Source organism: Saccopteryx leptura, chromosome 1 (genome assembly GCF_036850995.1).
Source record: "Saccopteryx leptura isolate mSacLep1 chromosome 1, mSacLep1_pri_phased_curated, whole genome shotgun sequence".
NCBI lineage: Eukaryota > Metazoa > Chordata > Mammalia > Chiroptera > Emballonuridae > Saccopteryx > Saccopteryx leptura.
Window position 1 is genome coordinate 238,580,171 of NC_089503.1, and position 26,562 is coordinate 238,606,732.

The 26,562-nt window shown below is 45.2% G+C and overlaps 2 protein-coding genes across 2 annotated transcripts in view; both read left to right on the forward strand.

Moving 5' to 3' along the window:
• Window positions 1-26,562, forward strand: part of CTSB (cathepsin B) — a 698,317-nt gene that overhangs the window by 598,154 nt on the left and 73,601 nt on the right. The window lies entirely within an intron of this gene.
• DEFB136 (defensin beta 136) lies at window positions 5,918-6,586 on the forward strand. Its single transcript, XM_066360188.1, has 2 exons — window positions 5,918-5,972; window positions 6,414-6,586. Exons 1-2 carry the CDS (start codon window positions 5,918-5,920, stop codon window positions 6,584-6,586), a joined length of 228 nt encoding a protein of 75 aa, XP_066216285.1.

Below are 26,562 nucleotides of genomic sequence, written 5' to 3' on the forward strand. Positions count from 1 at the left end.
CCTGCACACACCATACTCTTCTACACCTCTGTACCCAGATCCTTTGGATCTATTGAGTTCCCTGAAACTCCCTTTCCTGTTCTTCCTGGCTAACTCCTACTCCTTAAAGACTCTATAGCAGAGTATCATCTCCTCCAGTAAGCCTTCTTTGCTTCCTCCAAAGCTCATTTTGCTGCCCCAAGTTTCCATAGCATCCTGTACATAAAAGTTTTGTAGCTCTGCCCTGGCCAGATGGCTCAGTTAATTGGGGGACCTTGCTAAAGGACAGAGTTGCTGGTTCAATCCCCGGTCAGGGAACATACAGGAACAGATCAATGTTCCTGTCTGTCTGTCTGTCTCTCTCTCTCTCTCTCTCTCTCTCACTCTCCATTCCTCTCTCACTAAAATCAATGAATAGGAAATAATTTTTTTAACTTTCATAGTTCTTACCTTTTTGAATTAAAATTATAAACTTATAAAGTATATGGCTGAGAGGGCAAGAATCTTCTCTATAACCTACATCCCTAGAACCCAACACAAAGCCTGACATAGAGTGCCACAAACATTGGCCACATTGACCTGCTCTGAATCTCCTCCTTGTTCTGCTCTCCAGAGCTAACTCCATGCCCATGCTGGACTTCCCCTCCATGCCCACAGTGATCCTGGCCCTTGCATGTTCTCTCTCATTGGGTCTGTGCTTCACTTCTTACAAATAGGAGTCTGAGGAGAGGAAGGTTGAGCTGATCATCTGCTCAAAATTGTAAAGCAGAGTATTTGGCAGATGCCAGATTCATGTCCAACATTGCAGAACTACCTGTCTCTACAGAAATTCATGGAGATAAGGACAGTTTCTCTTAGCCTACTTTGCTACATTTGTGCTGAGAAATTCGAGGAGGGAAAGGAGACTTAAATGCCCAAAGGAACAAATTATGTTCTGTAGACAATCTGGCAGGAGCTAAGAAAGAATGTAAACTAGACCTGGGGGTTTCTTGGCACTAGTGCCAATGGTATGAGGGCATCTGATCTTAAAAGCAAGCACTGAGGCCTTTCTTCCCTGTGTGGCCAGTGACCAGCTCCAAGCCAGTATCTCCTCACAGAATGTCCTAAGACTCGCCACATCGTCAATCTTGTTGAACATAATAAATTGATTCACCTGATTACACAGTTCCTCCTTGATCACTTGGGATAACCAGATCTTGCTGTCCTCTCTGAACTTCTTCGGGTACAGAGAGTGATTTATTATCCTCATGTCGAAGTAGGTGTTAACATAGAACCAGCTGGATTCTTTCCCGCTTGGGTTTGGGCTTTGGTTTTGGTCTCTCAGACCTTGTGGGGTCTCAGGAAGATCAAAACTGTCATTTTAACCAACACTCTAAACCCTGTCCCAATTTACAGTTAGAGAAACAAGAATTAGGGTGTGGATATCATAGGGGACCACCATAGGTACCGTGAAGAAAGTCAAATGGCAAGATCCGGAGTGGGAGGAGATATTTGCTGTGCATATAACTGACAAAGGGTTTGTATGAGGAAAATGTAAAGAATGTCTACAAATTATTTTTAATGGACAAACCAATATGGGGAAAAAAAGGGCAAAAGATTTGAATAGACAATTATCAAAAGAGAAAATCTAAGTGGCCCATAAACATATGAGAAGATACCTGCCCCTTATTTGTTACCAGGGAAATCGTGTCCATCTGCAAGGAGGTACCTGCTAGATAACTATCAAGTTGTCTAACGTGTAAAGGTCTGGTGATACCAAGCAGTGCTGAGGATGTGGAGTAACCCCAGTTCTCATACATTGCCACTGGACAGATAAATTAACACAAAGTACATTGGTAAGGAGTTTGGCATTTAGGCAAATTGAAGTGATGTGTGTGTTGTGACTCAGTACTTTCACTCCAGGTACCTATCCTCCAGAAAGCAAGCCAGTGTGCACAGAGGAGAAGTACAAGAATGTCCACAGCAGCACTCTTTGTAATCTCTAGAAACAACTCAAATAGTTGTCAACAGTCATAATTACATACTGAGATGAACACTAAGTAATGTTGCACACAGAAACACAGGTAAATCTCAAAAGCCCAATGATCCTACTTCTGGGAATATATCCAAAAAACCCAAGACACTCATTTGAAAAAATATTTGGACCCCTATGTTCACTGCAGCATTATTTACAATAGCCAAGATCTGGAAACAGCCCAAGTGCCCATTAGTAGATGAGTGGATAAAAAGCTGTGGTACATTTACACAATGGAATGCTACTTAGCTGAAAAAAGGAAGAAGGAAGGAAAGAAGGAAAGGAGGAAGGGAGGGAGGGAGGGAGGGAGGGAGGGAGGGAGGGAGGAGGGAAGGAAGGAAAGGAAAAAAGAAAGGAGGAAGGGAAGGAGGGAGGGAGGGAGGAAAGGAAGGAAGGAAGGAAGGAAGGAAGGAAGGAAGGAAGGAAGGAAGGAAGGAAGGAAGGAAGGAAGGAAGGAAATAATGAAAAAAAGGAGAAATTTGCCTAGCCTGTGATGGCATGGTGGATAAAGTGTCAACCTGGAATGCTGAGGTCACAGGTTTGAAACCCCAGGCTTGCCTGGTTAAGGAACATAAGATAACCAATTAATGAACAACTAAAGTAAAGCAACTATGAATTAATACTTCTCGCTCCACTTCACCCCTCCTCTCTCTTTAAAATCAATAAATGAAATCTTAAAAAAAAAAAAAAAAAAAAAAAAGAGGGGAGTGGAAATCTTACTGTTTGCAACAGCATGGATTGACCTGGAGCTTATTATGCTAAGTGAGATAAGCCAATCAGAAGAAGACAATGCAATATGATCTCATTTATATGTGAAATCTAATTTTAAAAAATTAAACTGACAAACAAAATAGAAACAGAGCCATGGATACATGGAACAGATGGACAGCTGTCAGAGGAAAGGGGGTTAGGAGGGTTGGATGAAAGAGGGTGAAGGGATTAAGTAAATATATATATGTATAACACATAGATATGGGGAAAAACAAATGTACATGCAGAATTACAAACAGTGAAGTCAGGAACTATCTGACTAGTGAATAAGGCAGCTCTAAATGAGGCTTGCTCCTTCGATAGGGTAAATCAGTAGTGCAGCGTAAGATGTGTTATGGATGTTTTTTCTTTTTCTTTTTTTTACAGCGACAGAGAAAGAGTCAGAGAGAGGGATAGATGAGACAGACAGACAGGAACGGAGAGATGAGAAGCATCAATTACTAGTTTTTCGTTGCGCATTGCAACACCTTAATTGTTCATTGATTGCCTTCTAATATGTGCCTTGACCACGGGCCTTCAGCAGACCGAGTAACCCCTTGCTCGAGCCAGCAACCTTGGGCTCAAACCAGAGGAACCCTCACTCAAGCTGGCGACCTTGGGGCCTCAAACCTGGGTTCTCTGCATCCCAGTCCGTCGCTCTATCCACTGCGCCACCGCCCGGTCAGGCGGATGTTTTTTTCTTGAAGTTACTGTGGGAGAGGAAGAATCTTTACCTTCAAGATACTTCTGCTTCATCTAATAATCAAATAGACATGAGACAGGTTAGCAAGAGAGACTAACCAAATTTAATACATATGTATGTATAGAAACCCACATACATGAGACAGTCAGAAACACCACGTGCACAGAGAAATTCAGAGACAGAAAGAGAGCTAAAGGCATATAAGACCTCCTGAGCTAGGGATGAGGCAATACACCTTGGGGGTTTCAAAGGGTCATTGCAGGATGCTAAGAACAATTTAGTAAACAGAAGTTTGCTCTGCTCTAAAATAGGTCAAAAGAGGTTATCTCTGCTAACCTCTTACTCTGGGCAAAGCCACTGATTCAAGTTCTTCTAGGTAGTGAAGGGAGGGGCAGAAACTCCTCTGAGCCCACTGGTGGAGATGCCTTTAGCTAGAAACAGTCTGCACATCTTGGCTCTGAACCTCCACGGTTGACATGATAAAGAGAGCAGAGAATCTTAGGAAACAAAGATAAAGGAAGAAAGCAGCCAGAGAGCACCAGGAAGGGAAAAGAATGAAGCCATTTGTGCTCCTCTGGCAGTTTTGCCCAACAAGACTTCAGGCAAGAGACGGGAACACTCCGCACAAATGGAAAAGTTCCTGTCCAAAGGTTGAAACGGCGATTTAATCAGGACATGCGTAGGCAGAAAGGAAAGAGTCCATTCTGAGCACGTACTGATCTCCAAATGCATTATAGATCTGCTTTTTAGAATTGTGTCCAGGAGGATCTCAGAAGTACTAAGACAATGTTGAGTTCATACCTCCCATGTTCCCTAATGCATGATTGAACAATTTATAATGTATGGAGAAGGGCGGAGTTCCGGACCAAGAATCAGAAGAACTGAGTATTTCACGGCAGCATAGCCGAAAGCTTCTTCCCTTTGCGCAGCCCGTTCACCAAGCGGAGCCTTGTGTTCTCCGTCTCTAAAAGAATGAGGGGGGCCCACTAAGCCTGTGCAATGTCTATGGTAGCAAATGGTCAGGATACAACCTGCACTCTACGGGCTGCCATTGCATGCCCAGTGCAGGGTCTCTTGGAAGCCTTCCAGAGGGTCACGCAAAGGAATTTTCAGCCCTGACCTAGCACCAACCTACCTACTTAGTGCACTAGCCCACCGTATCTCCCCCACTCCCATTCCAACCACGCCAGTGCTGTCCGCATTGCAGACACTCAGATTAAAACTCTCCCGGTCATGTTTGACATTTACTAAGTCCCCTGGAGAGGCTCCATAAAAGAGAAAGCAACACAGCTCTAGTGGCGGAATTTCATAATCATGATGGAGGAGAAGGAGGAGGACGGACCTAGTCTACACCAGGTTGAGAGCAATGTGTTGTGTAAGCTCTATCTCATTCCATCCTCAAAAAACCCTCTCATGGTGCACATTTTGAGAAGAGGAGGATGAAGAAATTCAGAGATGCTGAATTTGTCCAAGGACATGTGACTGCAAAGCAGAGCGTAACCAATAAAACCATGCTTTACTGCCACACTACAAATTCAGAATCCTAAGGTCATGGGCCACTTGGGTACAAGCCTTCCTCCCAGGGCAAGAATAAAACCAATGTTAGCATCTTTTCAAGTCTTGGTTCCCCACCACAACTTTAGTGGAGGACTGACTTAATGACCCTTCCCCAGAGTTGCATCCCAGTAAATACTGTCTTGCTCCACTGCTGACACGGGCCATCCAACCTTGAACACAGCCCTGAACTGGCTCTTCCTGTGATAGACCAAGAGAAAGTTCCAACCCACTCACTCCAAAAAGACAACTTTTCCCAGAACCTTCAAATTCCCCAGATTCTAACTGCTGTTTCTTATGAGCCATTTGGAAAATACAGCCCCTTGGTGAACTTTTCCAGAGACAAAGTTCCTGCAGCACGTGCCTCCACCAGGTGACTAAATCTGCCACCTCAGGAAAAGCTGTTCTTTCTCTACTAGGTCTAAGCACCTACCCTATTCTTGGTCAGGCCAGCAGTTGACACGCTGAGCCCTTTTGTTTCTTGCAACACTGCAAGTCCTTGCTCACATTCTCTCTGGCCTTAAACGAAGCCTGTGTTTTACAGCATCACTTCCCCGGGCTCCCCTGTTGTCAGTGGGACTCAGAAGGAAAGGAGAATGAGGTTGACACTTTCCCTGCCATTTTTCCATCAGAACACATTTGAAGTTATAGGGAAAGGGTTTGGGCCATAGCATGATGACGCCTGTTCGCTGCTTCTGTTGTGCCTTGACTGAGTCCTTTGTTCCACAACTAGTAGAAGAGAAAGTAGCACGGAATGGCCCAGTGACTCTATCCTCTAACCCCGAATAAGCCCGTCACCCGCCCGTGGGTGCCCTTCCAGGTCGCATAAGGCCAGCCCCACCCAGGCTTGCCCGGCTCTATAAAAGAGCCTCCCTGGCAGCCACCCCCAGGCAGTCCCAGCTGTGCCCTCCTCAGCAATGAGGCTCTGTCTTTCTGGGTCCCTCTTCCTCCTGGTGATCTCACTGCCTGCAGGTAAGAGGGTGGGTACAGGTCTGACCATGAAAATGGGACTCTTTCGAGGACTATGGTATTTACAAACCCTATGGATAGAAGCACAGCAGGGGGATACCAATATACAATGGGCCCTGAGGGTAGGGGTAAAAGTTGGGTTAGTGGTTTTCAGCCCAGCCCTTTTCCTCTGTTGCTACATCCTGAAGGTCCCCCAAAGCTTGAGAGAGGGGAGCCAATTACACGCTGTTCCGCTATCCCAATTCCTATTTGCCTTCATTCCTCTGGTTAGCCGCAGACTCGGTGGCCTCCACTGAAATATGCTAAAAGATGAGAAGACAGAGTCCATAAAATAAATCACAAAATAGTAAAGCATCCACCGGGAAGAGAGTACATACAGCCCTAGGGTTTCTCCTAACCTCTTGAAGGCTGATTTTTCTTTCTTTTTTTTTTTTTTTCTTTCAGGGCATTGTCTGATTGAAAATGAAGGAGTAATGCTTCGAGGCTGTACTGTGATTGGTGGCAGATGTTTCTTTGCTTGTCCAGTGGGATGGAAATGGGCTGAATACTGTTACAGCATATTTTCTTGTTGCAAAGTAATGGAAAAACACAAACCCCCCCAGGCCTTTCAGTACTGACTCTCACTTCCTGGGGCCAATTAAAGGAATATGTGAATGGCTAAAAGGACAAAGTCCTCAGTCTGTGTGGAAGCATCATTACTGAGTCAGGGGAGCCAACAAAGGCCAGACACTGACCAATTTACTGGCAAAATTTCAGAAGTGTTTTTTAAAAGGGCACTATGGTGAAAGACATCTCTTGGGTATACAACATAATCAACAGTTCAAATGCTATAGAATTTTTACTTGAAACCTATGTACTTGTATTAATCAATGTCATCCTGTTAAATTTAATTTTCTAAATAAATTTTTTTTAAATATATCTTATTCTTTTTGCTACCCTTCCACCTCCATCACTAATTCTTATTTCAAGTTTAAATTCAATTTATTAATACATGACTACAGGATCAGCTGAGCCTAATAGCAATAGCTTACTGTTGGACAGATAAAATATATTATGCTCACTTTGTTAAAGATGGTGCTGCCCACGTGGAAGCCCGTTGCCCAGGTGATATTAATGTGTGTGTTGGGGGCAGGCTATGGGCAGGCAGGATCCTTGTAGCCTGAGGGCTTGGTTTTAGGACTAAGCCTTTCCCACCCTTTTTGATGTGAGGTGAACTTTGTATCAGAGACTTCCCTATTTTGTATATTGGATTAAAAGTTTGGATTTCTGCACTATAAAGTGGGGCAGACCAGGAGTTTGCTCTCTCTCGGTTCCCGAGATTAGCATTAGAGCAGAGAGCAGGTTGGAGAGCAGAGTAAGGCCACATGGAGGAGAGGAGAGGCAGCCAAGATGGTGGAGTGCTGAAAGAGAAGCCAGTTTGTGCAGAGAGAAGGAAGGAGATGGGGAACAGAGGTGAATATGTCTAGTGAGCTAGAAATCTTTGATTCTAGGAAACTTGGATAAGTCAGTAGCTTTGTGAGCACTGAATGAGTGGGTTTTGGAGCCCAGTGTGTGTTTTACTTGCCCGCCGGGTACAAGCTAGGATTAAAGATGATGGCCCACCAGTTTTTGGCTCTGTTGTTTCTTTACCGACTGTCTGAATTCAATGCGAACCTGCATGGGCCAGGCAGCTATGATGGTGGCTGTGGATACTGGCTTTATACTTACCATGTGGCAGTCACACTTTTAACTGGCCTATATATAGTAAATCACTTCATTTTCACAACAAATTGTATTATGTCTCCTATTTTCTGATGATGAAACTTTCCAAGGTTACACAAGTAGCAAGAGTTAGTTATCACTGTGTTTGAACTCAGATGTAATTCTTTTCCTTTTTCTTTTTTTTTTTTTTTAATGTACTGGAATGGCATTGGTTCACAAAACAATACAGGTTTCAAGTGTTCAACTAAACAAAACATCACCTGCACACAGCATCCTATGCCCATCCCCCAAGCAAAATCTCTTTCTATCCCCAACCCCCCTTTCCACACCTCCACCTACCACTCACCGCCTTTCCCTCTAGCTATCACCACAGTGTTGTCTGTGGGACCCAGATAGTCTTGATCCAGGGTCTTTACTGTTGAGCTAGACCATCTATCTCTCAGTTACTAAGTATAGGAATCTAGCTGGAAGTATTGGTTGTAGTGTGTAGTGATAGTAGATTGCAGCCCAACAAGGAGTCAAGAATCCAATAGAGCCAGACCTGTGGTGGCGCAGTGGATAAAGCATCGACCTGGAAATGCTGAAGTCGCCGGTTCGAAACCCTGGGCTTGCCTGGTCAAGGCACATATGGGAGTTGATACTTCCAGCTTCTCCCCCCTGTCTCTCTCTCCTCTCTCTCTGTCTCTCTCTCTACTTCTCTCTCTCCTCTCTAAAATGAATAAATAAAATAAAAATTAAAAAAAAAAAAAGACGTCAACCTGGAAACATTGAGGTTGCCGGTTCAAAACCCTGGCTTGCCTGGTCAAGGCACATATGGGAGTTGATGCTTCCTGCTCCTCCCCCTCTCTCCCTCTCTCTCTCTGTCCCCCCCAAAAATGAATAAATAAATAAATAAAAGAATCCAATAGATTCATAAAACACAAAACCTCTCAAAACCCTTCCTATAGCTTAAAGTTACAATGCTCCTGGTGGCTAAGGTGGGTTTGTGACTCTACTCAGGGGCTCTGATGATCCAAGCCCAGTGTTTCCAGAAGATTCCACACACCAAACATCACTGTTCTCAACACTATAGAAGTAGCAATGGATAATACGGACACTCACAAAACATAGTGTTGTCGGCAGCATTGTTCCAACAGCACTTTCTCACCACCCCCTCCCTGTTCTCGCTCAGAGACAGAGGTCACAGATCTTCATCAAGCCCTTAATCATTATCTTTTCAGGAAAAAAAGAGAAGCCGCTGAGTTCGGGGTTTTCCTTTCCCTAGGGCGTGCCTGAGGGAAACGCATCTGAACATCTGTGCTGGAATTCTAAACAGGAATCCGTTCTCCTGGAAGATCTGCCAGCTCAGAGCCCTCCACACCTCCGATCCTCAACATCCCTACAAAAAAAGAAAAACCAGAAATCATCACTAGTCTACAGGGCTAGCCTCCTAGGGCTTCAATTTGGAATTAACTCCAAAGCGGTTCTATGGTGTCCAGTACCTGTATTTGGTGATTTAAATCCACCCACTAACCAAAAGAAAGGGAGAAGCGATGCAAAAGCTTGCAAAAGTGATATCAGTGCAATGAAATTCAATGAAAACAAAATAAACAGCGAAAACTAAGGGAAGGGAAATAGCAAATATTCTTTCACCAGATTTCAATAGGGAATACAACCCTAAGAAAGGTAAAAAATCTTTACCCTTTTCTTGTGGTTCCTCAGGTCATGTGATTACAGCAGTGTGGGGTTGCTCTAACTTTGACAATGAAATGCAAAAAGACACACACAACAGGCCTTTGATTTTCTTCAGCTCAGCTTAGATAAGACTGAAATGTTCAATTATTCTTGCTGAAAACCCACTCTTAGGTGAGATAGCTAAGAGTGCTGAATCGTCATATTTATTAAAAATTTTTTTGTTTTTTGGTTTTTGGGTTTTGGGTTTTTTTTACAGAGACAGAGTCAGAGGGAGGGATAAATAGACAGGAACGAAGAGAGATGAGAAGCATCAATCCTTAGTTTTTCATTGCGCGTTGCAACACCTTAGTTGTTCATTAATTGCTTTCTTGTATGTGCCTTCACCACAGGCCTTCAGCAGACCAAGTAACCCCTTGCTGGAGCCAGAGACCTTGGGTTCAAGCTGGTGGGCTTTTGCTCAAACCAGATGAGCCCGCGCTCAAGTTGGCAACCTCGGGGTCTCGAACCTGGGTCCTCTGTATCCCAGTCCAACGCTCTATCCACTGTGGCACCGCCTGGTCAAGTGAATCATCACATTTAAAAAAGCCATTAAGTATTCACATTGTGGCTCCATGACTGTATCCCCTCTGAGGAAGCAAAGGAGCCAAACTTTGCTCCCCATATCCCAAGCAGCCATAAGGAAGGTCCATGATTTAAGCTTAGCAAATTAGATGTCTATTCCCAGGATCTGAACTTGAATGAATGACATTCCTACATTGGTCCCATTGGAGAACTGCTTTGTACAAATGCAGCAGACGATCTCAGAACCATGATCTGGCAGTGTGGATCTTCTGAGCTCCTCCATTTGTGGCTATATTCCAAAACTGTTCTGTAAGGCCCAGACATCTTTCTAGTACATTCTCTTTCAGCTTAAAAATGTACAGAATTAATATTGGTTACCGGAAACCAAGAAATCTGAATGATACTGAGAACTCTTACTGATACCTCATCATACAGTCATTTTAAAATTACTAAATAAGGTAAGCTTTACCAGGCAGTTGTGCAGTGGATAGAGCATCGGACTGAGACGCAGAGGACCCAGATTTGAAACCCCAAGGTCTCAGGCTTGCGCATGGGCTCACCAGCTTGAGCACGGGGTTGCTGGCTTGAGTGTGGGATCATAGACATGACCTCATTGTTGCTAGATTGAACCAAAGCTACTGGCTTGAGCAAGGGGTCACTTGCTCTGTTGTAGCCCCCTGGTCAAGGCACATATAAAAAAGCAATCAGCCTGACCTATGGTGGCGCAGGGGATAAAGCGTTGACCTGGAACGCTGAGGTCACCAGTTTGAAACCTTACACTTGTCTGGTCAAGGCACATATGGGAGTTGATGCTTCCAGCTCCTCCACACTTTCTCTCTCTCTCCTCTCTAAAATGAATAAATAAAAAAAGAAAACAATCATTGAACAACTAAGATGCCTCAATGAATAATGTGATGCTTCTCATCTCTCTCCTTTCCTGTCTATCTGTTTGTATCTTTCCCTTTCTGTGTCTCTTTCTCTCTGTTTCTGTCACACACAAAAAAAGATTAAACTGCAAAGACAAGAACTGGTGGGCCACTACCTTTATTCCTAGCTCGCACTTGGCGAGCGAGTAAACACAAACACACTGAGCTCCAAGACCCACTCATTCAGCGCTCACAAAGCTACTGACACAGCCGAGTTTTCCTAGAATCAAAGGCCTCCACCAGTCTTATCCCCTCTGGTTCCCCATCTCCCTTCTCCTCTCCGCACAAACTGGCTTCTCCTTCAGCACCCAGCCATCTTGACTGCCTCCTCTCCCCCAACCACGTGGCCTCTATCCCCTGGAACAATGTGGTCACCTCCTCTCTCTACAACAACGTGATCTCTCTCCCAAAATGACCTCCTAGCTCCTCCTTTTAAAACTTTTTGGCTTGAAAGTCCTCCCCCCAGCACACATTAGCATAACCAAGCCCCTTCCCAAGCATGAAAGCAATCAGCTGTATCACGTGAGAGCATCATTGCATGAGCAGTGGCCATTTTTAACAATAAGAGTGAGCAAAACCAGAAAATACAGATTTTACAACTCATTTGCCCAACATGAGATGATATACGTAACAAGCTTAGCATTTTGTCATCTGTCTCAAATACTCTGACATTGTGTTAGCCAGGTTCCAGTTCACAAAGAGAAGGACTGTGCTGCCCATGCAGAAAGGCATTGAAGACGAGCTGAAGCCCTAAGCCCCATGTACCATGAAACCAGTACAATAGTAGCATAGGAATCAGAACAGGCATCCAGACATGTAAAAGGAAAGCAGATCTCAGGGACAGAATCAAACCCAGCTCCCCAACATTACCATCTATACTACACAATTCTTTCTCCAAAATCAAACATGGAGGCATAAAGTCTGGTTTCCTGGGTCTGCCCTAACACATTACCATGAACAGGGTGGCTTAAAACTACAGAAATTTAGTCTCACATTTCTAGAGGTGGGAAGTCCAAGATCAAGGTATTGGCAGAGCCGTATTGCCTCTGAAGATTCTGGAGAAGAATCCTCTTTGGTCTCTTCCCAGCTTCTGGAGGATATTGGCAATTCTCAGCATTCCTTGACTTCAAGCTGCATCATTTCAGTCTCTGACTCTGTCTTCATGTGTTCTTCTTACTCACCAGTGTATGTTTCTGTATATCTTCACATGGCTTCCTTCTGCGGACACCAGTCATTGATTTTGCAGCTGACCCTTATCTAACATGACCTCATTTCAGCTAATTGCATTTACAATGAACCTATTTCCAAATATAGTCACTTTCTGAAGTTCCAAGTAGACAACATTTAGGGGGGACAATACCACCCCAGTACAGGCTACAAACAGGGAGTTTGAGTTTTCCTTTGGAGATGAAGGTCCCTTCTTTACACATCCCATTATACACAATGAGGGAAGACAACTGCAGGAGAGAACTTGTAAATGAATCCATCTTACATATGAAAACCTACACTGTTTCTCTACTAGAGATTGCCCAGACTTCCCCTGGTAAATATGAAAGAAGAATAAGGTGGTCCCTAGACTCACGATGCTCAGAGATTGTTTGGAGAAATAGAATCATAAATCGTCACAACACAAGCTGACAGATCTGTGAGGTGATCTGCATGCTTTCCTGTGACACAAGAAGCCCCCCCACACACGCTTTATTGAGGTAATAATTGACAATTTAAAATTGTACATATTAAAGCTGTACACCTTGATGATTTGTACATTGCAAACTAATGACCATAATCAAGCCAATTCACATCTATCACCTCATATAGTCACCGTGTATGTGCACGTGGGCATGAGATGAGAACACAAGATATACTCTCTTAACAAATTTCAAGTGTACAATATAGTATCTTTGACACATGACCCTTTGGAGCCAAGATGGAGGTGAGCAATAGGGTGTACAGAAAATCTGACATGCTTTATGTGGAACCAAAAAGGAATTCTTAGAAAAAATAATCTATGGGGAGACAGCTGGCCCCAATGGAACGAAAGTTGAAAACATATCATTCACAAATTCTGTGCTCCCGCTTGGACCATTCTCTCCATAAATAATATTTTTAAAGTACAATAAACTGCCAAATAATGATAGGAAAATTCTAGTCCTGCGTCTTTTAGGTCACATTAAAGGTCCAGATATTGAGCCAAAGCAATTCTTTCCAAAAGCCAGTTTCTGCACCCTTCAGTGTTCACATATGTCTGTATTTCTGACTTCAGACTTTTCTCATCAACCCAACCAACAAGGACATTTCTCTTTCCTTGGTCCTTAGTCTCAGTTTCATTTAATTATCTCCAGTTTCCACATCTTTTTTTCTCACTACCCAGTCCCCCATTCTGCGTCTCAAGAGCACCAAAACCATCCTGGGAAAACTATTTTTAGTGGGATGGGCGAGTGGCGGTGAGCGAGGGGGACAGGTGGAGACCACTCTGGCGTGAAGCAGTGCCTCTGTGTGCTCTTCTCAGAGCCCATTCATGTTCTCTTTCTGGCCAAAAGTCTGGGAATGATGAGCTGGGATCTGAGATGAACAGTTGGGTCATGGAGCCAGAACTCTGCATAATAGAACCAGGTCTTATTGTCTCTCCTGAGATCATTTTTTTTTTTTTTTTTTTTTTGTATTTTTCTGAAGCTGGAAACGGTGAGAGACAGTCAGACAGACTCCCGCATACGCCCGACCAGGATCCACCCGGCACGCCCACCAGGGGGCGACGCTCTGCCCACCAGGGGGCGATGCTCTGCCCCTCTGGGGCGTCGCTCTGTCGCTACCAGAGCCACTCTAGCGCCTGGGGCAGAGGCCACCAAGGAGCCATCCCCAGCGCCCGGGCCATCCTTGCTCCAATGGAGCCTCGCTGCGGGAGGGGAAGAGAGAGACAGAGAGGAAGGAGAGGGGGAGGGGTGGAGAAGCAGATGGGCGCTTCTCCTGTGTGTCCTGGCCGGGAATCGAACCCGGGACTCCCGCACGCCAGGCCGATGCCCCACCACTGAGCCTACCGGCCAGGGCCCTGAGATCATTTTTATGCTCACCATCACTGGGATTTGCTAGATCCTAAGAGAGAAAGAATTCTATTAGCATGATCAACGACTCTCTACCCTTGGGTGCTTAAGAGTTCCAGCAGAAAGGAAGAGGCCTCTTAAGTTTCCCCAGAGTAGCCTTTGGCAGAGATCGCATGTCTCCAATCATCACAGCGAGGGCCCATTGTGTCATCATTGTGTCCAGGCATCTCAGCACACAGGACAGAGTGTTGTATGGCTGAGGGACAGCAGGCAGACAGCAGGGCTCAGGCCCAGCTTGTTGGAAGGTACAGGGCTGCAGCGGTTCAGAGGCTGCATGCCCTATATTTTTCCCCTCCAAAGTGAGCGCAGAGCAGTGGTGAAGTTCACCTGTGGGATCCGGATGGGGTATCCGACCCACAGGACCTGGTGGCCCTGCTGCTCGAGTCTTCTCCACAAGCCACCAGCAGAGAGGTTCTCACTCCATAAGACATGAAGGGCTGCCTTCTACAGATGCTGGTAGTTTGATTTGGGGATGTGAACAGTTTGGGATTTTGTTTTGTTTTTTTCCTCAAATTGCACACAATCCCAGCTCATCTTACAGAAGAACTAAGGACCACCACCATGGAGCTGGTAGGAGGAGACATGCCTTAAGTTCCCCCTGGAAAAACATTAAAATACTACTTATCATAGCATAGTTCATAAACAGGGCCAACCCTGGAGTGTGGGATTGCAACAGGTAACGCCTATGGCCACACACCAAAGGTGACAATGACTTGACTATTTTAGACCTCAGGTTGCCTCTGGGTTGCTGCTTCTTCACTCAGACTGGACTCAGTGCCCAAGGGAAACATAGGAAGTGGTGATTATAATCACTCAAGTCCCTCACCCTGATTTCTAAGGTGGTGTGTGTAGAAGTCTCAAGGTTTTGTTCTCTGGAGTTGGAGGAAATTACTCCACAAATAGCAAGTCAGTCAAAGGAGTTAATGGCCTAACAGGCATCATCAAACTTTTTATAAAAACCACCCACTTTTTTTGGCCTGACCTGTGTTGGCGCAGTGGATAAAGCGTTGACCTGGAAATGCTGAGGTCACCGGTTCAAAACCCTGGGCTTGCCTGGTCAAGGCACATATGGGAGTTGATGCTTCCTGCTCCTCCCCCCCTTCTGTCTGTCTGTCTGTCTGTCTGTCTCTCTCTCTCCTCTAAAATGAATAAATATTTAAAAAAAAAAAAAAAAAAAACCACCCACTTTTGCAGTGCTGGTCAACCTGGTCCCTACCGCCCACTAGTGGGCGGTCCAGCTTTCATGGTGGGCCAATCGCGGCTCCGTTTGGTTGCTGCCCACCTTGAAAGTTGAAACGCCCACTAGTGGGTGGCAGGACCAGGTTGACCAGCACTGCAAAAGTGGGTGGTTTTTATAAAAAGTTTGACTACGCCTGTCAATCTTTCACAGTGCAGGTGAAGAGACCAACCTTCAGAGCAATTAAGAAATTCTTTCAAGACCACGGAAGGGGTCAGCGGCCAAGCTGGAGCCCCACCTGGATGATGCCACTCCCTTTCCGGGTCCTGATCCAGAAAAGGAAGCCTCTGGGCCCTCTGAGAACCCTGCTGGCACCAGAAGGGAACACTAAGTCCCCAGAGATGGTTTGAAAGGGTTAGAAGAACAGGAATCAGGACTTAGGGAGAAACCAATCCCTCAAAGAGGACCCTAAAACAGGGACACTTAGGCTGGTACACCAAAACCTTGAAAGGGCTTTATGGTTTGAACTTCTTCTGAGAAATTCTCTTCCCAATATTCAGGGCAGAGATTTCCCAGCCTCTGTCGGGTTCTCCGCCACCCCCCTCACCCCCCACTCCCCAGGCTAGCCCCACGCTTCTGCTCGTGCTGGGAAGTTAACGGTGGAGTGGAGAAGAAGACATTGGCCTTTCTACTGGCCAGGAAGTCTTCTGGCTGCATCTATTGGGGGCAGGGTGACTCCTGGTGCCTGGCCTGCTCATCCTGTGCCCTGACAAAGCCAGCCAGTTTCCTGATGGCCTTTAATGCACGGGAGGGAAGGCAAGCGAGGGGAAGAAACATTGTTGCTTCAATAAACCTAACTTCCCTGGAGTGGGGAAAGGTGCTTTCTTGATTGATTTGACAGACAGCCCAAGTGAATGTGCCCGCCCTCCCAGGAGCACACCTGCGCCTCTCCCTTCCCCCGTGCTTGCTGGCGGTCTGGAGAGCTCCCATGGAGAAAGGCCTGTTCCAATCTTTTGTCAATTTTTTTATTGGTCTATTTGTCATTTTATTATTGATTCGTAAGGCTTCAAATACATTTGAGTTTACAAATATATGGACAGTAAGAAAGCCTTGCCTATCATGAAGTAATACCAGAGCCCAAACAAGAACTTGGGTCCGACTTCCACCCCACTGCCCCTTCTACTTTCCAACATAGTGTGATGTGTACACACTCGACCTTGACACTGGGAAAATGGAAGGACACGTGGGGAAAAATGAGTGCCACAAAACACTGTTAAGTTGTTCATCTCTTAAAACAGTAAACAGCCTGACCAGGCGGTGACGCAGTGCAGAGCGATGGACTGGGATGCGGAAGGACTCAGATTCGAGACCCTGAAGTCACCACCTTGAGCGCGGGCTCATCTGGTTTGAGGGGGAAAAAAAAGGCTCACCAGCTTGGACCCAAGGTCGCTGGCTCCAGCAAGAGGTTACTCGGTCTGCTGAAGGCCCGCGGTCAAGGCACATATGAGAAAGCAATCAGTGAACAACTAAGGTGTCGCAACGCGCCACAAAAAACTAATGATTGATGCTTCTCATCTCTCTCCGTTCCTGTCTGTCTGTCCCTGTCTATCTCTGCCTCTGTAAAAACAAACAAAAAACAAACAAACAAAAAAAAAAACAGTAAACAGCTGTCACATATTATTAAATAAATAAGTAAGCAAGACTTGTCATACAATACAGACCATCTTTAAATAGATTATGGGGCTGAAGGAAATCAGTCCACACAAGACAAAAACAGCTTTTATTTAGCTAACAGTTCCTATGCTCTGTGTGCCAGACACTAAAGGGGTTAACCGGCTCTTCCCATTTTCTCTTTGTTTCTTTTGTCAAGGCTGCACCGAGTATCCCTTAAGGAGTAAAACTCTTTCCAGCCACCAGGTGGCAGACTCTATCCATTTTGCTGCCTCTCTGCAGCGTACAACAGCTGAGAGCACTGGGCCTGGGACACGTCAGCATCTTCTCTAACGTTCTGCTTGACAATTAGCTACTTCATTGTCTTTGAGGGCCTCATGGGCAGCACAATGCTGGACACAAGAGTCAGCATTCAATAAAAAATGACAAAGTAGACGAATAAAGGCAGCGCCCTGGGGGCTGTGGTTTCTTCACAATAATGTCCACTCTTCAGAGTGCCTTGTAACCTCTGTTTACTGAACATGACAGTTTACAGAAATACAGGCACAGAGAGGTAAAAGCTGTGGTCTTAGACACACAGCAAGTGGGAGTCAGAGCCCACATAAAACTTCAAGCAAAGGACTGCAGTTATTAGTGTCCTAACCATGGATTGGTGGAGCAGTCACAGACTGAGCAAGGGTGTACCAAGGAGACAGACACTCTTGTGCTGCTGGTCTGACCAAGTGAGGCACTGGCTAGTGAGGCAGCAGCCGCAAGAACCTCCTGCCCATGGCAGCTTCGTCGTCTAAACACACACACACACACACACACACACACACACACACACCCAAAAGTCCCTTAGAAATCAAAATCATCTTTACAGATTGGAAAACTGAGTCCTGGTATGGGAGGGAGGACAGGGGAGGATATGGACTTGCCCAAGACCGATACTAGTGAGACCAGAAACCAGCAAAGGCCCAAGGTTTTCTGAGACGCAGTCAGTGCTCCATGTTCCATACCAGGTGTGTTTAGGGAAGAGAGCTAGTCAAAATTATGAGCCACAATTAAAAATTTTAAATCTTTTTCAACCTTGCCTATTTTGGAAAACAGATACATGCCAACGGTGTAGCGCTAGAAAGGAATTGGACCAAAATTAAATGCAATCCAATGATGGTACAAAAGGGACTCAAGTCGTGGAACATTTTTGTAGCGCCTTTGGAAGGTCTCCTGACCGGTCAACACTGAATGAAATAGCCCGTCGCTGAGAATGACACAGTAAGAAAGGCCAAACCACAAATGCTTCTTGAGACTGGTAATTGGAGTTCCTATGTTCACCACTGGGGGGGGGGGGGGGCGCAGCGTGCCTGTTTTTCCAGCTCGGGCGAGCGATGAAATTGCCCACTGTTCTCCCATCCTGTGTGTCTTTCCAGGGCCAAGAAAACTTGAACTTTTAAAAGAGTGGGACAAAAACTAGAGAAGTGTGAATTTAGATCTTAACTTCACACATTAGAGGTCAGAGAGATGAAACTGTATTGCTGGGGGGAATGGAGCATATGTATCCCAGTTTTATAAAAGAAATTATATATTTCTGACTGTTTAAGAGGTGGGAACCATTAGCAAAGGTAAGTTGATGAAATGTAGTGATTGAAGGTGAAGTTTTTTTTTAATTGTACATAAAAATGTATGTGAAAGGAAAGAAACTAATTTGAAAAACAAGGGAGGGCAAAACAACTATATATGATGGAGACTCGGTGAAGAGAACTCTCCCGGAACATTATAGACTTGGACATAGCCTCCCTGAGCTCAGGCCCAACATGTCACATACTAGCTGAGTGATGTTTAGAAGAGCACTTAACTTCGGTTACTCATCTATAAAAGGAAAAATAATCACACAAGAGGCCATCAATAAGTTGACGTGGTTAGCACAATGTCTGACACATCTTATGAATTTAATCGATGCCGAGTGCATCTGAATCTATTAGTTGATAGTAAGAACCAATGGCACGTGTCACATCTATACATAGATTCTGTTTAACAAGAGGTCAGAAGAGACATGGCCCAGGGTACCAGGTCAGTGTTTTCTTACAGAATATTTCTAATCTTCAAAGCAATCCAGCCATTTGGATATCTTTTTTATATATAAAGAGTGCCAATGCAAATAGCAACTAGCTAATGAACAATGAAAGAAAAGATCCTACTTACAATAGCAAACAAAAAATAAAATATGTAATAACAAACTTAACAAGGAATGTGCAAATATCTACATGAAGATACTTTAAACCTTTATTGAAGGACCTAAAAGAAGACTTGAACTAATGGAATGATTCTCCATGTCCTTAGATAAGAAGATTTGATATGATAAATATGGCACCTTTCCCCTCCTGTTAACCTATAAATTAAATGTGATCTCATTGAAAGATAGGAAAAAGTTTAGACTCAAATGAGCTACTTCTAAAGCTCATATGAAAACAATTAAAAGTAAGAATCTCATTGGAAATTCTGATAAGCAAGAATACTGACAAATAGCCCTTCTGGATGTTAAAACCTATTATGCAGTAATCAATAATGAAAACAATATAATAATAGCTTATGACTAGACAGATCATTAATGTCAAGATATGGACCCAGTACAAATGAACATTAAGAAATAATAAAGAAGCCATCTAATCAAGTATTATTCAATAAATGGTGCCAGGAAAACTAGAGAGAATCTGAAAATATTGTAATATTGGATTCTACCTCAAAGTTGTGAAGATAAGAAGGATTCGTACAGCGCTAGAGGAAAGCCTGGAATAATTATTTTATACCTGTCTACCTGAAATAAAGCACAAGTACTGCTGGAGACTGAATGTTTCTGTGCCCCCAAAATCTGTATGTTGAAATTCTAACCCCTAGTGTGATGACATTAAGAGATGGGGTCTTTGGGAAGTGATTAGTAAGTCATAAGGATGAAATGCCCATCAATGGGATTAGTGCCCTCATAAAAGTCTTGAGAGCACCTGCTTCCTCTCTCTGCTCTTTGCCTTGTGAAGACACCATCTACAAACCAGGAAGTGGCCCTCGCCAGACACCAGATCTGCCAGAACCTTGACCTTGGATTTCCCAGTCTCCAGAGCTGTGAAAAATAAATGTCTGCTGTTTAAGCAAATTTTACCAAGCATTCAAAGAAGAACTGATAACTGTATTTCTCAAACTATTGCAAAAAATTCAAGAGGAGGGAATACTTCCAAGTTTATTTTACGAAGGATGGAAAGTGACTTTGCTTGGGGCGATGGGTGCAGAATGCAGTGTGCAGACAATGTTTTGTTGGGTTCTACACTTGAAACCTGTATGGTTTTGAAAACCAATGTCACCCAATAATTGTAATTGAAATAAATAAATATGAAATTAAAAGTGACCCTAGGAAATGAGAAAGTCAGACAGCCAAAAAGCACATGAAAAGATGTTCAGTTTCATTAGCTGTCAGGGAAATGCAAAATAAAACCACAGTGAGATCCTGATGCAAATCCAGAAGAAAGTGGTGCATACATCCTCCAGCACACACATCTGGAAAAGTTCCTAGCAGTTTCATTGGCCTGACTGGTGGTGGTGCCGTGGACAAAACATCAACCTGGGCTACTGAAGGTCCAGGTTCAAAACCCCAAAGACACTAGCTGGGGCACAAGCTTTCCAGCTTGAGCCTAAAGGTTGCTGGCTTGAAGCCCAAGGTCATTGGCTTGAGCCCAAGGTCACTGGCTCAGCAGGAGTCACCCCCCCTCTCCTGGTCACGGCACATAGGAAAAGCAATCAATGAACAAATAAAGTGACACAACTACAAGTTGATGTTTCTCATCTCTCTCCCTTTCTGTCTGTCTCTCTCACTACAAAAACGAAAAAGAGAAACAAATTCTGGATATGCCCATCAACAACTGAATATATAAATAACTGAAATATTGCAATGTTTTACAGCAGTAAAAAAGAATGAACTGGGGGAAGGATAGATGAATAGGCAGAACCAGAAAATTTTTAAGGCAATGGAAATACTCTGTATGGACACCAGCATGGTGGTTACCAGAGGGAAGTGGGGTGGGGGTACCAAGAGCAAAGGGGTTAAATATATGGTGATGGAAGATGGTTTGACTCTGAGTGGTGGGCACACAATGCAATGTACAGATGATGCATCATAGAAATGTGTACTTGAAACCTATATAATCTAATTAACAAATGTCACCTCAATAAATTGAAAAGGAAACACACAAATAAAGAAAATACTCTCTATAATACAGTACTATAATAATGGATTTATGTCATTATACATTTGTCTAAATCCATAGCCTGTTCACCCAGAGTGAAACCTAACGGAAACTGTGGACTTGGGTGATAATGATGGCTGTGTGGGTTCACCAAGTGTAACCAATGTGCCACTCTGGTAGGGGATGTTGATGGCGGGGGAAGCTGTGAGCATGGGGGGAGGGTATATGGGAAATCTTTGTACCTTCTGCTCAACTTTGCTGTGAACCTAAAACTGCTGGGGGCGGGGGAGATAGTCAATTAAAGAAAAAGAAAAATGAATGAATTACTGCTACTCATCACAATTACAAACACAGGGTGATCCTTTAGGACATTAAGATGAGGAAGGGACTCAGACACAAAAGAGCAATGCTACATGATTCTATTTATGTGAATTTCAAGAACACACAAAACTATGGCAGAAGTCATGGTTGCAGTTGGGTGGAAAATAACAGGGAAAGAGCACAGAGCAAAGGGTCTATTTCTGGATCTGGGTGGTGTTCACATGGGTAGATCCATCTGTAACAGCGCATCGATCTGTCCGCATAAGATCTGCCTACTCTATGCTCAACTGCAGTTTTAACTATTGAAGTTACACTAGGAAGCATGGCCACATCTCTCTTCCTAAAAATGAATCTGAAACCCAAGTTTTGCTGAGGTCCAGAGAGGAAACTTGCGAACTCCATGGGGCTCCCCCAACGACAGTGACAGATTGACAGCAGTGCCTTAAAGAGCCAGGTGAAGGGTTCACGGTTGGGACCGTCCTGGAGGTCCGTTTCCCCTTCTGTAGACGGGCATGTGGTCAGAAGGCGAGCTCACATCAGGTCATGGATTGAATCATTCACAGTATCTGCTAGACAAAACTTGCAAGAGTCTTACAAATTCCCCCGACCCTGACATCTCACACCAAACTCTCTTTTCCTCCCCGACTTGCTAACAATGCACAGACACTGCTCTCCAGGCCACTGCCCTGTAGAGTCCCACACACCTCCCCCACCGTGGGCACTCCCCAGATAAGACTCGGGCTTTCCAACCTGTGGCGCCAGCCTGGGAGAAGCAGACAGAGCGCGGGCCCTGTGGCCCCTCTGCCGGCTCCAGCTAGCCCTTCCCTTCCCTGGCACCAAAACAGATGACTTCATCTTGGGGACCCAGCTCCTATCAGCTGATGGGCCTCCCTGGGACCGGAGGCGGGAAGGAGCCTGAAGGCAGAGGCTGGCCTGAGCTCTGGTTACTTTGGCACAGACTGGGGCTCTGTGGAGTGTCAGCCGCAGCCTTCAAACCAGAGGAGCCCCGGCCTTGTTCTGGGGGTTCCTGCCGCCTGCACGTGGCTACCTCTCCCAGCTCAGCCTCCCTGCTCCTCCGAGCTGAACTTAGTATGAAGCAGCTGCAACTGGAAGCCACCACTTAGCCAAGTGCAGAAGGACAAAAGAGGCTCCCGCTGTCCTTGAAATTAAAGTCCCATTCCTGGTCATGAGTCCCACGGCGACCGACCCTTCGTGTTTGCCCATGTTGATTGTCTTGGGCCAACCCAGGGCATCATTAATGCAGCTCAGGAATCTAAACTCTGTCACTGTCCACTTTCAGTGTCCACTCTCTTGCTCCTCCACCCACCCCCTTTACAGGGTCCAGTGTGACTGCTGAGGGACCAGCAGGGAGTCTGGGGTGGGGGGGGGTCTGCTCAACAGGCCACAGCCTGGGGAAATGGCTATGTTCTGCAGGTCATGTCACTGCTTGGTGGCTTTGCTGCTGATACCAGTTTTCAGTCTAGCCCAACCCTTTGGGGCTGCTGGTTACTGCCCTGGCCAAGGTGGGGCTCATGTTGTCACCTGCAGAGGGTAGGCTCTGGAGCTGGGCCACTGACTTCCCACGTCCACGTGATCTTAAAGCAAGGTAAGTCACCTAACGTCTCCAGATCCCAGTTGCCTCACCTATAAATTGGGGATTTAACTTACTCTCTCAGACCACTGCTGTACGGATCAAAAAAATAAAATAAAATAGTGCTTCGTGTCCAGCAGTAAAAACACTCAACATGTATGTTATTTTTATTACCTGGATCTGTCTGGTGTCAGGGGTCTCTGTGACATGGTGGTCCTGGTGAGGAGGTCAGCTTCTGCCTGTCTCCCTCAGCCCCCAGCCTTTGGGTGTACAAACAGAGGCTCTAGAACCCCCAGGGAGCCCCTGGGCTCTCTCATGATGAATTCCAGCACCACAGGGACTCTCGACTCCCCTGGCCTCCGTCCTCTCCTTCCGGGCCAGCACACATCGTGATTCCTGAGGCCCAGGCATTTGAACCACCTCCTGGCTTCAGAAATCACTATTTGAAAAAGCAGACTTTGTCAAGCAGACGCCTGTCAAACATCAAGGAGAAGTGCACTGTGCCTCTTCTCCACCCCAAAGAGGAGGGTGCCAGTGGGTGGAGAATGTGTCATCTTAGCAGCTCCCCAGACCAAGGTTCTCCCGTGCCCTCTCACTTTCTGTTCATCCCTCTGCCTTTCTGGAAAACACAGGGCCAGTTGACTCTCCTGAGCCTTTGTGCAGACTCGACCGGGCATCACGTCCAAGTAGACCCTGCGCTTCCCTGTTAGAGGTTGAGTGTGAGACAGGTGATCAGGGAGCAGGAAGAGCTTTAGATAGTGTCATCCTCTGTGCTACCCAGATTTCACGTTCTTACCCAGCTCCTTTTAGCACTTCTAACCTGCAATGATGAGGCTGTGGCCTGCCACAGCCTGACTTGCACATGCCTTAGCTCCCCACAACAACTCCTCTTGCTGGAAGAGCAGTTGTATGTACATGAACACTGAGAAAGTAGCGAGCCAGAGACCGGCCTCAGGTCCCACAGCTTGTTCCAGACTAGGATCTGGACCTTCTGGTTCTGGTTCTGGTTCTGCAGAGCAGGCTCTGTGTGTGTCCGGCTGCCCCAAGACAGGAGCCTTACTCGCTCCCGGGGGACAGCTGAGCAAGGGCGCATGGGCCTGGCGTCCGGACTCTCTCTCCACAAGGGCTGACAGCCCATCGCTCGGGGCGACAACCATGAAGAGCCTCCTGCTAATGCCTCCTGAGGGTCTGCAGTGCGCGGGTGCTGGGGCCACTGGGAATGCCCGGCACCTTCACGCCCTTAAGACCCTCCAGGACCACAGCCTGCATGAGATACTACTTTTTAATGATAATTATGAGCGCTGGCGAGAGTGTTGGTCAACAGGAACTGTCACACTTTTCTGGGAGTAGTTAAAACTGAAGTCACTGTTTTGGAGGGCGGTTGGACTCCATGGTTCAAAACACTTTAAATTCATGACGCCAAAATATTCTAGCTGTGGCTTTGACCCTCCCCTCTCAAACCAAACCTCTCATCTGGCCCACACCTCTTCCTGACCCAGCTCCCAAACCCTGGCTCTGCAGTTGCTTCACCCCTGCTTCTGACCACATTGTTTGCATTTAATCTCCATTTATATTTGATATTTAACCCTGAATTCCTTTACAGAATTCTACCACTCTGACTTATCTCTGTCCAGACAGGCTCTGGAAGGTCACATCCAAATTATGGCCCCTCACATCTGAGCACAGCGTGCCAGTCCCGTGGCCGTTACCGTGGTTAAGATACCACCGTTCGATAAATAAAGAAGCAAAACATTCTGAGGGTTTGGAGTCTCCATCTGACTCAGAGCAAAGGCTCGGGCTGTTTCTAAGGCGAAAGCTAGTAGCTTCATCAGCTACTGTGGGAAGTATTGGGTTGAGAGAGGTGAGAAAGGGGGGACACTGGCGGGAGGGGGATCTGGTCATCACGACATCCCACCTAGAGTGTGTTGGGAATGGTAGAAAGAGATCTGCAAACTTGTTGTACGCCTGCCTCCAGCTGAGCCACTTTGCCAACATCCCTGTCAGGCCACAGCGATAACTTGGGCCCCCTGTGGTTCCTCCAATTACTCTGGTCTGCTGTTGCCATACCCAGGTCATTCCCCAGCAAGCAGAAGCCATGGGTTTGAACGCTCCTCCTAAGCCACATGACTGCCCACCCCACTGAGCTGCTCAGAGCTGTCCGCCCTGTCCTGCCCTGGGCCCGGCTCCGGGCGCAGCATGATGGCCAGGCTTGGGAGAGGGGGGGCAGAGGGCTGCAGAGATGCTGTCAGGCTCTGGTATTATTGTCCAGAGCTGGGAGGCCACTTATCTGGAACGCCCACACAGGGAAATGAGATAGTCCGGCAACACTTTTCCCACCAATATCCTTATCTTGACTGGAAAGAAGACTGTGTTTGTGTGTGAAGACATGTGTGTGTGATTTTACAAACTCCTGTGTATGTCTACACGTTTTCCATGCCATGACTTCTGACCAGGTGGATGTTGTTTGTGTAATTTAGTGACTTGAATATGAGTTTGCAAAGTATGTCCAAATTTGTCATGTCGGAAGAAAAGTAGATGGCCAAAAGGGAGACAAGAGATGGGAGGTACAGAAGGAGAAAAACAGCATCAGGGGAAACATTTTTAAAAGATTGAAAACAACCAGCTTTGGTGAAAGGGTGACGAAATGAATATTTTCATACATTGATTAGGAAAGTTGTGTAATGTTGAAAAGTTAAATGTATCTTCCCTAGTAAGTCTTTCTATATCTACCCAAGAGATAGTATGCATGCACACAAAGAGATGTACAAGAATATTCATTACAGAATTATTATGGCAGCAAAAACTATAAATAACCTAAATGTCAATTGACAGGGGAGTGGTTTAAATATATTATTGTTTAGTATATTATAAGTATCAGTCAGAAAGAACAAAAAAAATCTTTATACCAAAATGGAAAAATTCCCCCAAATGCGTAAGTTTAAAAAAATACCAAATCACAGAATTTATATGGATTATACTATATAAGGAACAAAAAATATATAAATTTCTACAGAAATATAAATATCTATCTATCTATTTATATAGATATCTCTACATATGGAAACACACACTCACACATATACAGAGAGAGAGAAGGAGACCTGGAAGGTGTTCACACAGAAATGACAGCAGTGTTTGCCTCTAAAGGAAAAGGCTGGAATTAAAGATGCATTATCTAAATATTCCTACCATGGACATAAGTTTCTGTATAATTTGTTTAATTATAAACACATTTAAACATTTTAAAGAAGTCAACAACACTAAGGTCCACTAACCACAGACCCTATGATCCAAACAGAAATTGGGAAAGAAAATCAATATCTTGTTTTCTGTGGCAAACCTGTGATTCTGCCTGGTTCTCATCCTCCTGGTAAGTTGAAGGGAGCAGGAGCAGGAGCAAGCAGGAAGAAGGGACCGGGGTCACCACCACACCTTGTGTACATGGGGAAAGAATAAGGTTGTTTTTACCTGTGTTGTTCTGAAAAGTAGCTACCAATGCAGAGAACACAGGTAGGGTAGCTGAAAGTTTTCCCCTTAGAGTTAGATCCAGAAAAAGGTTTAATTTGAGCCAATCTTTTTTTATTTATATTATCAATTGGGAAACTGAGGCCTGAGTAGGTAAAAAAGAGTAAAATTCTTGCAACTCTACAATTAATTCTCCT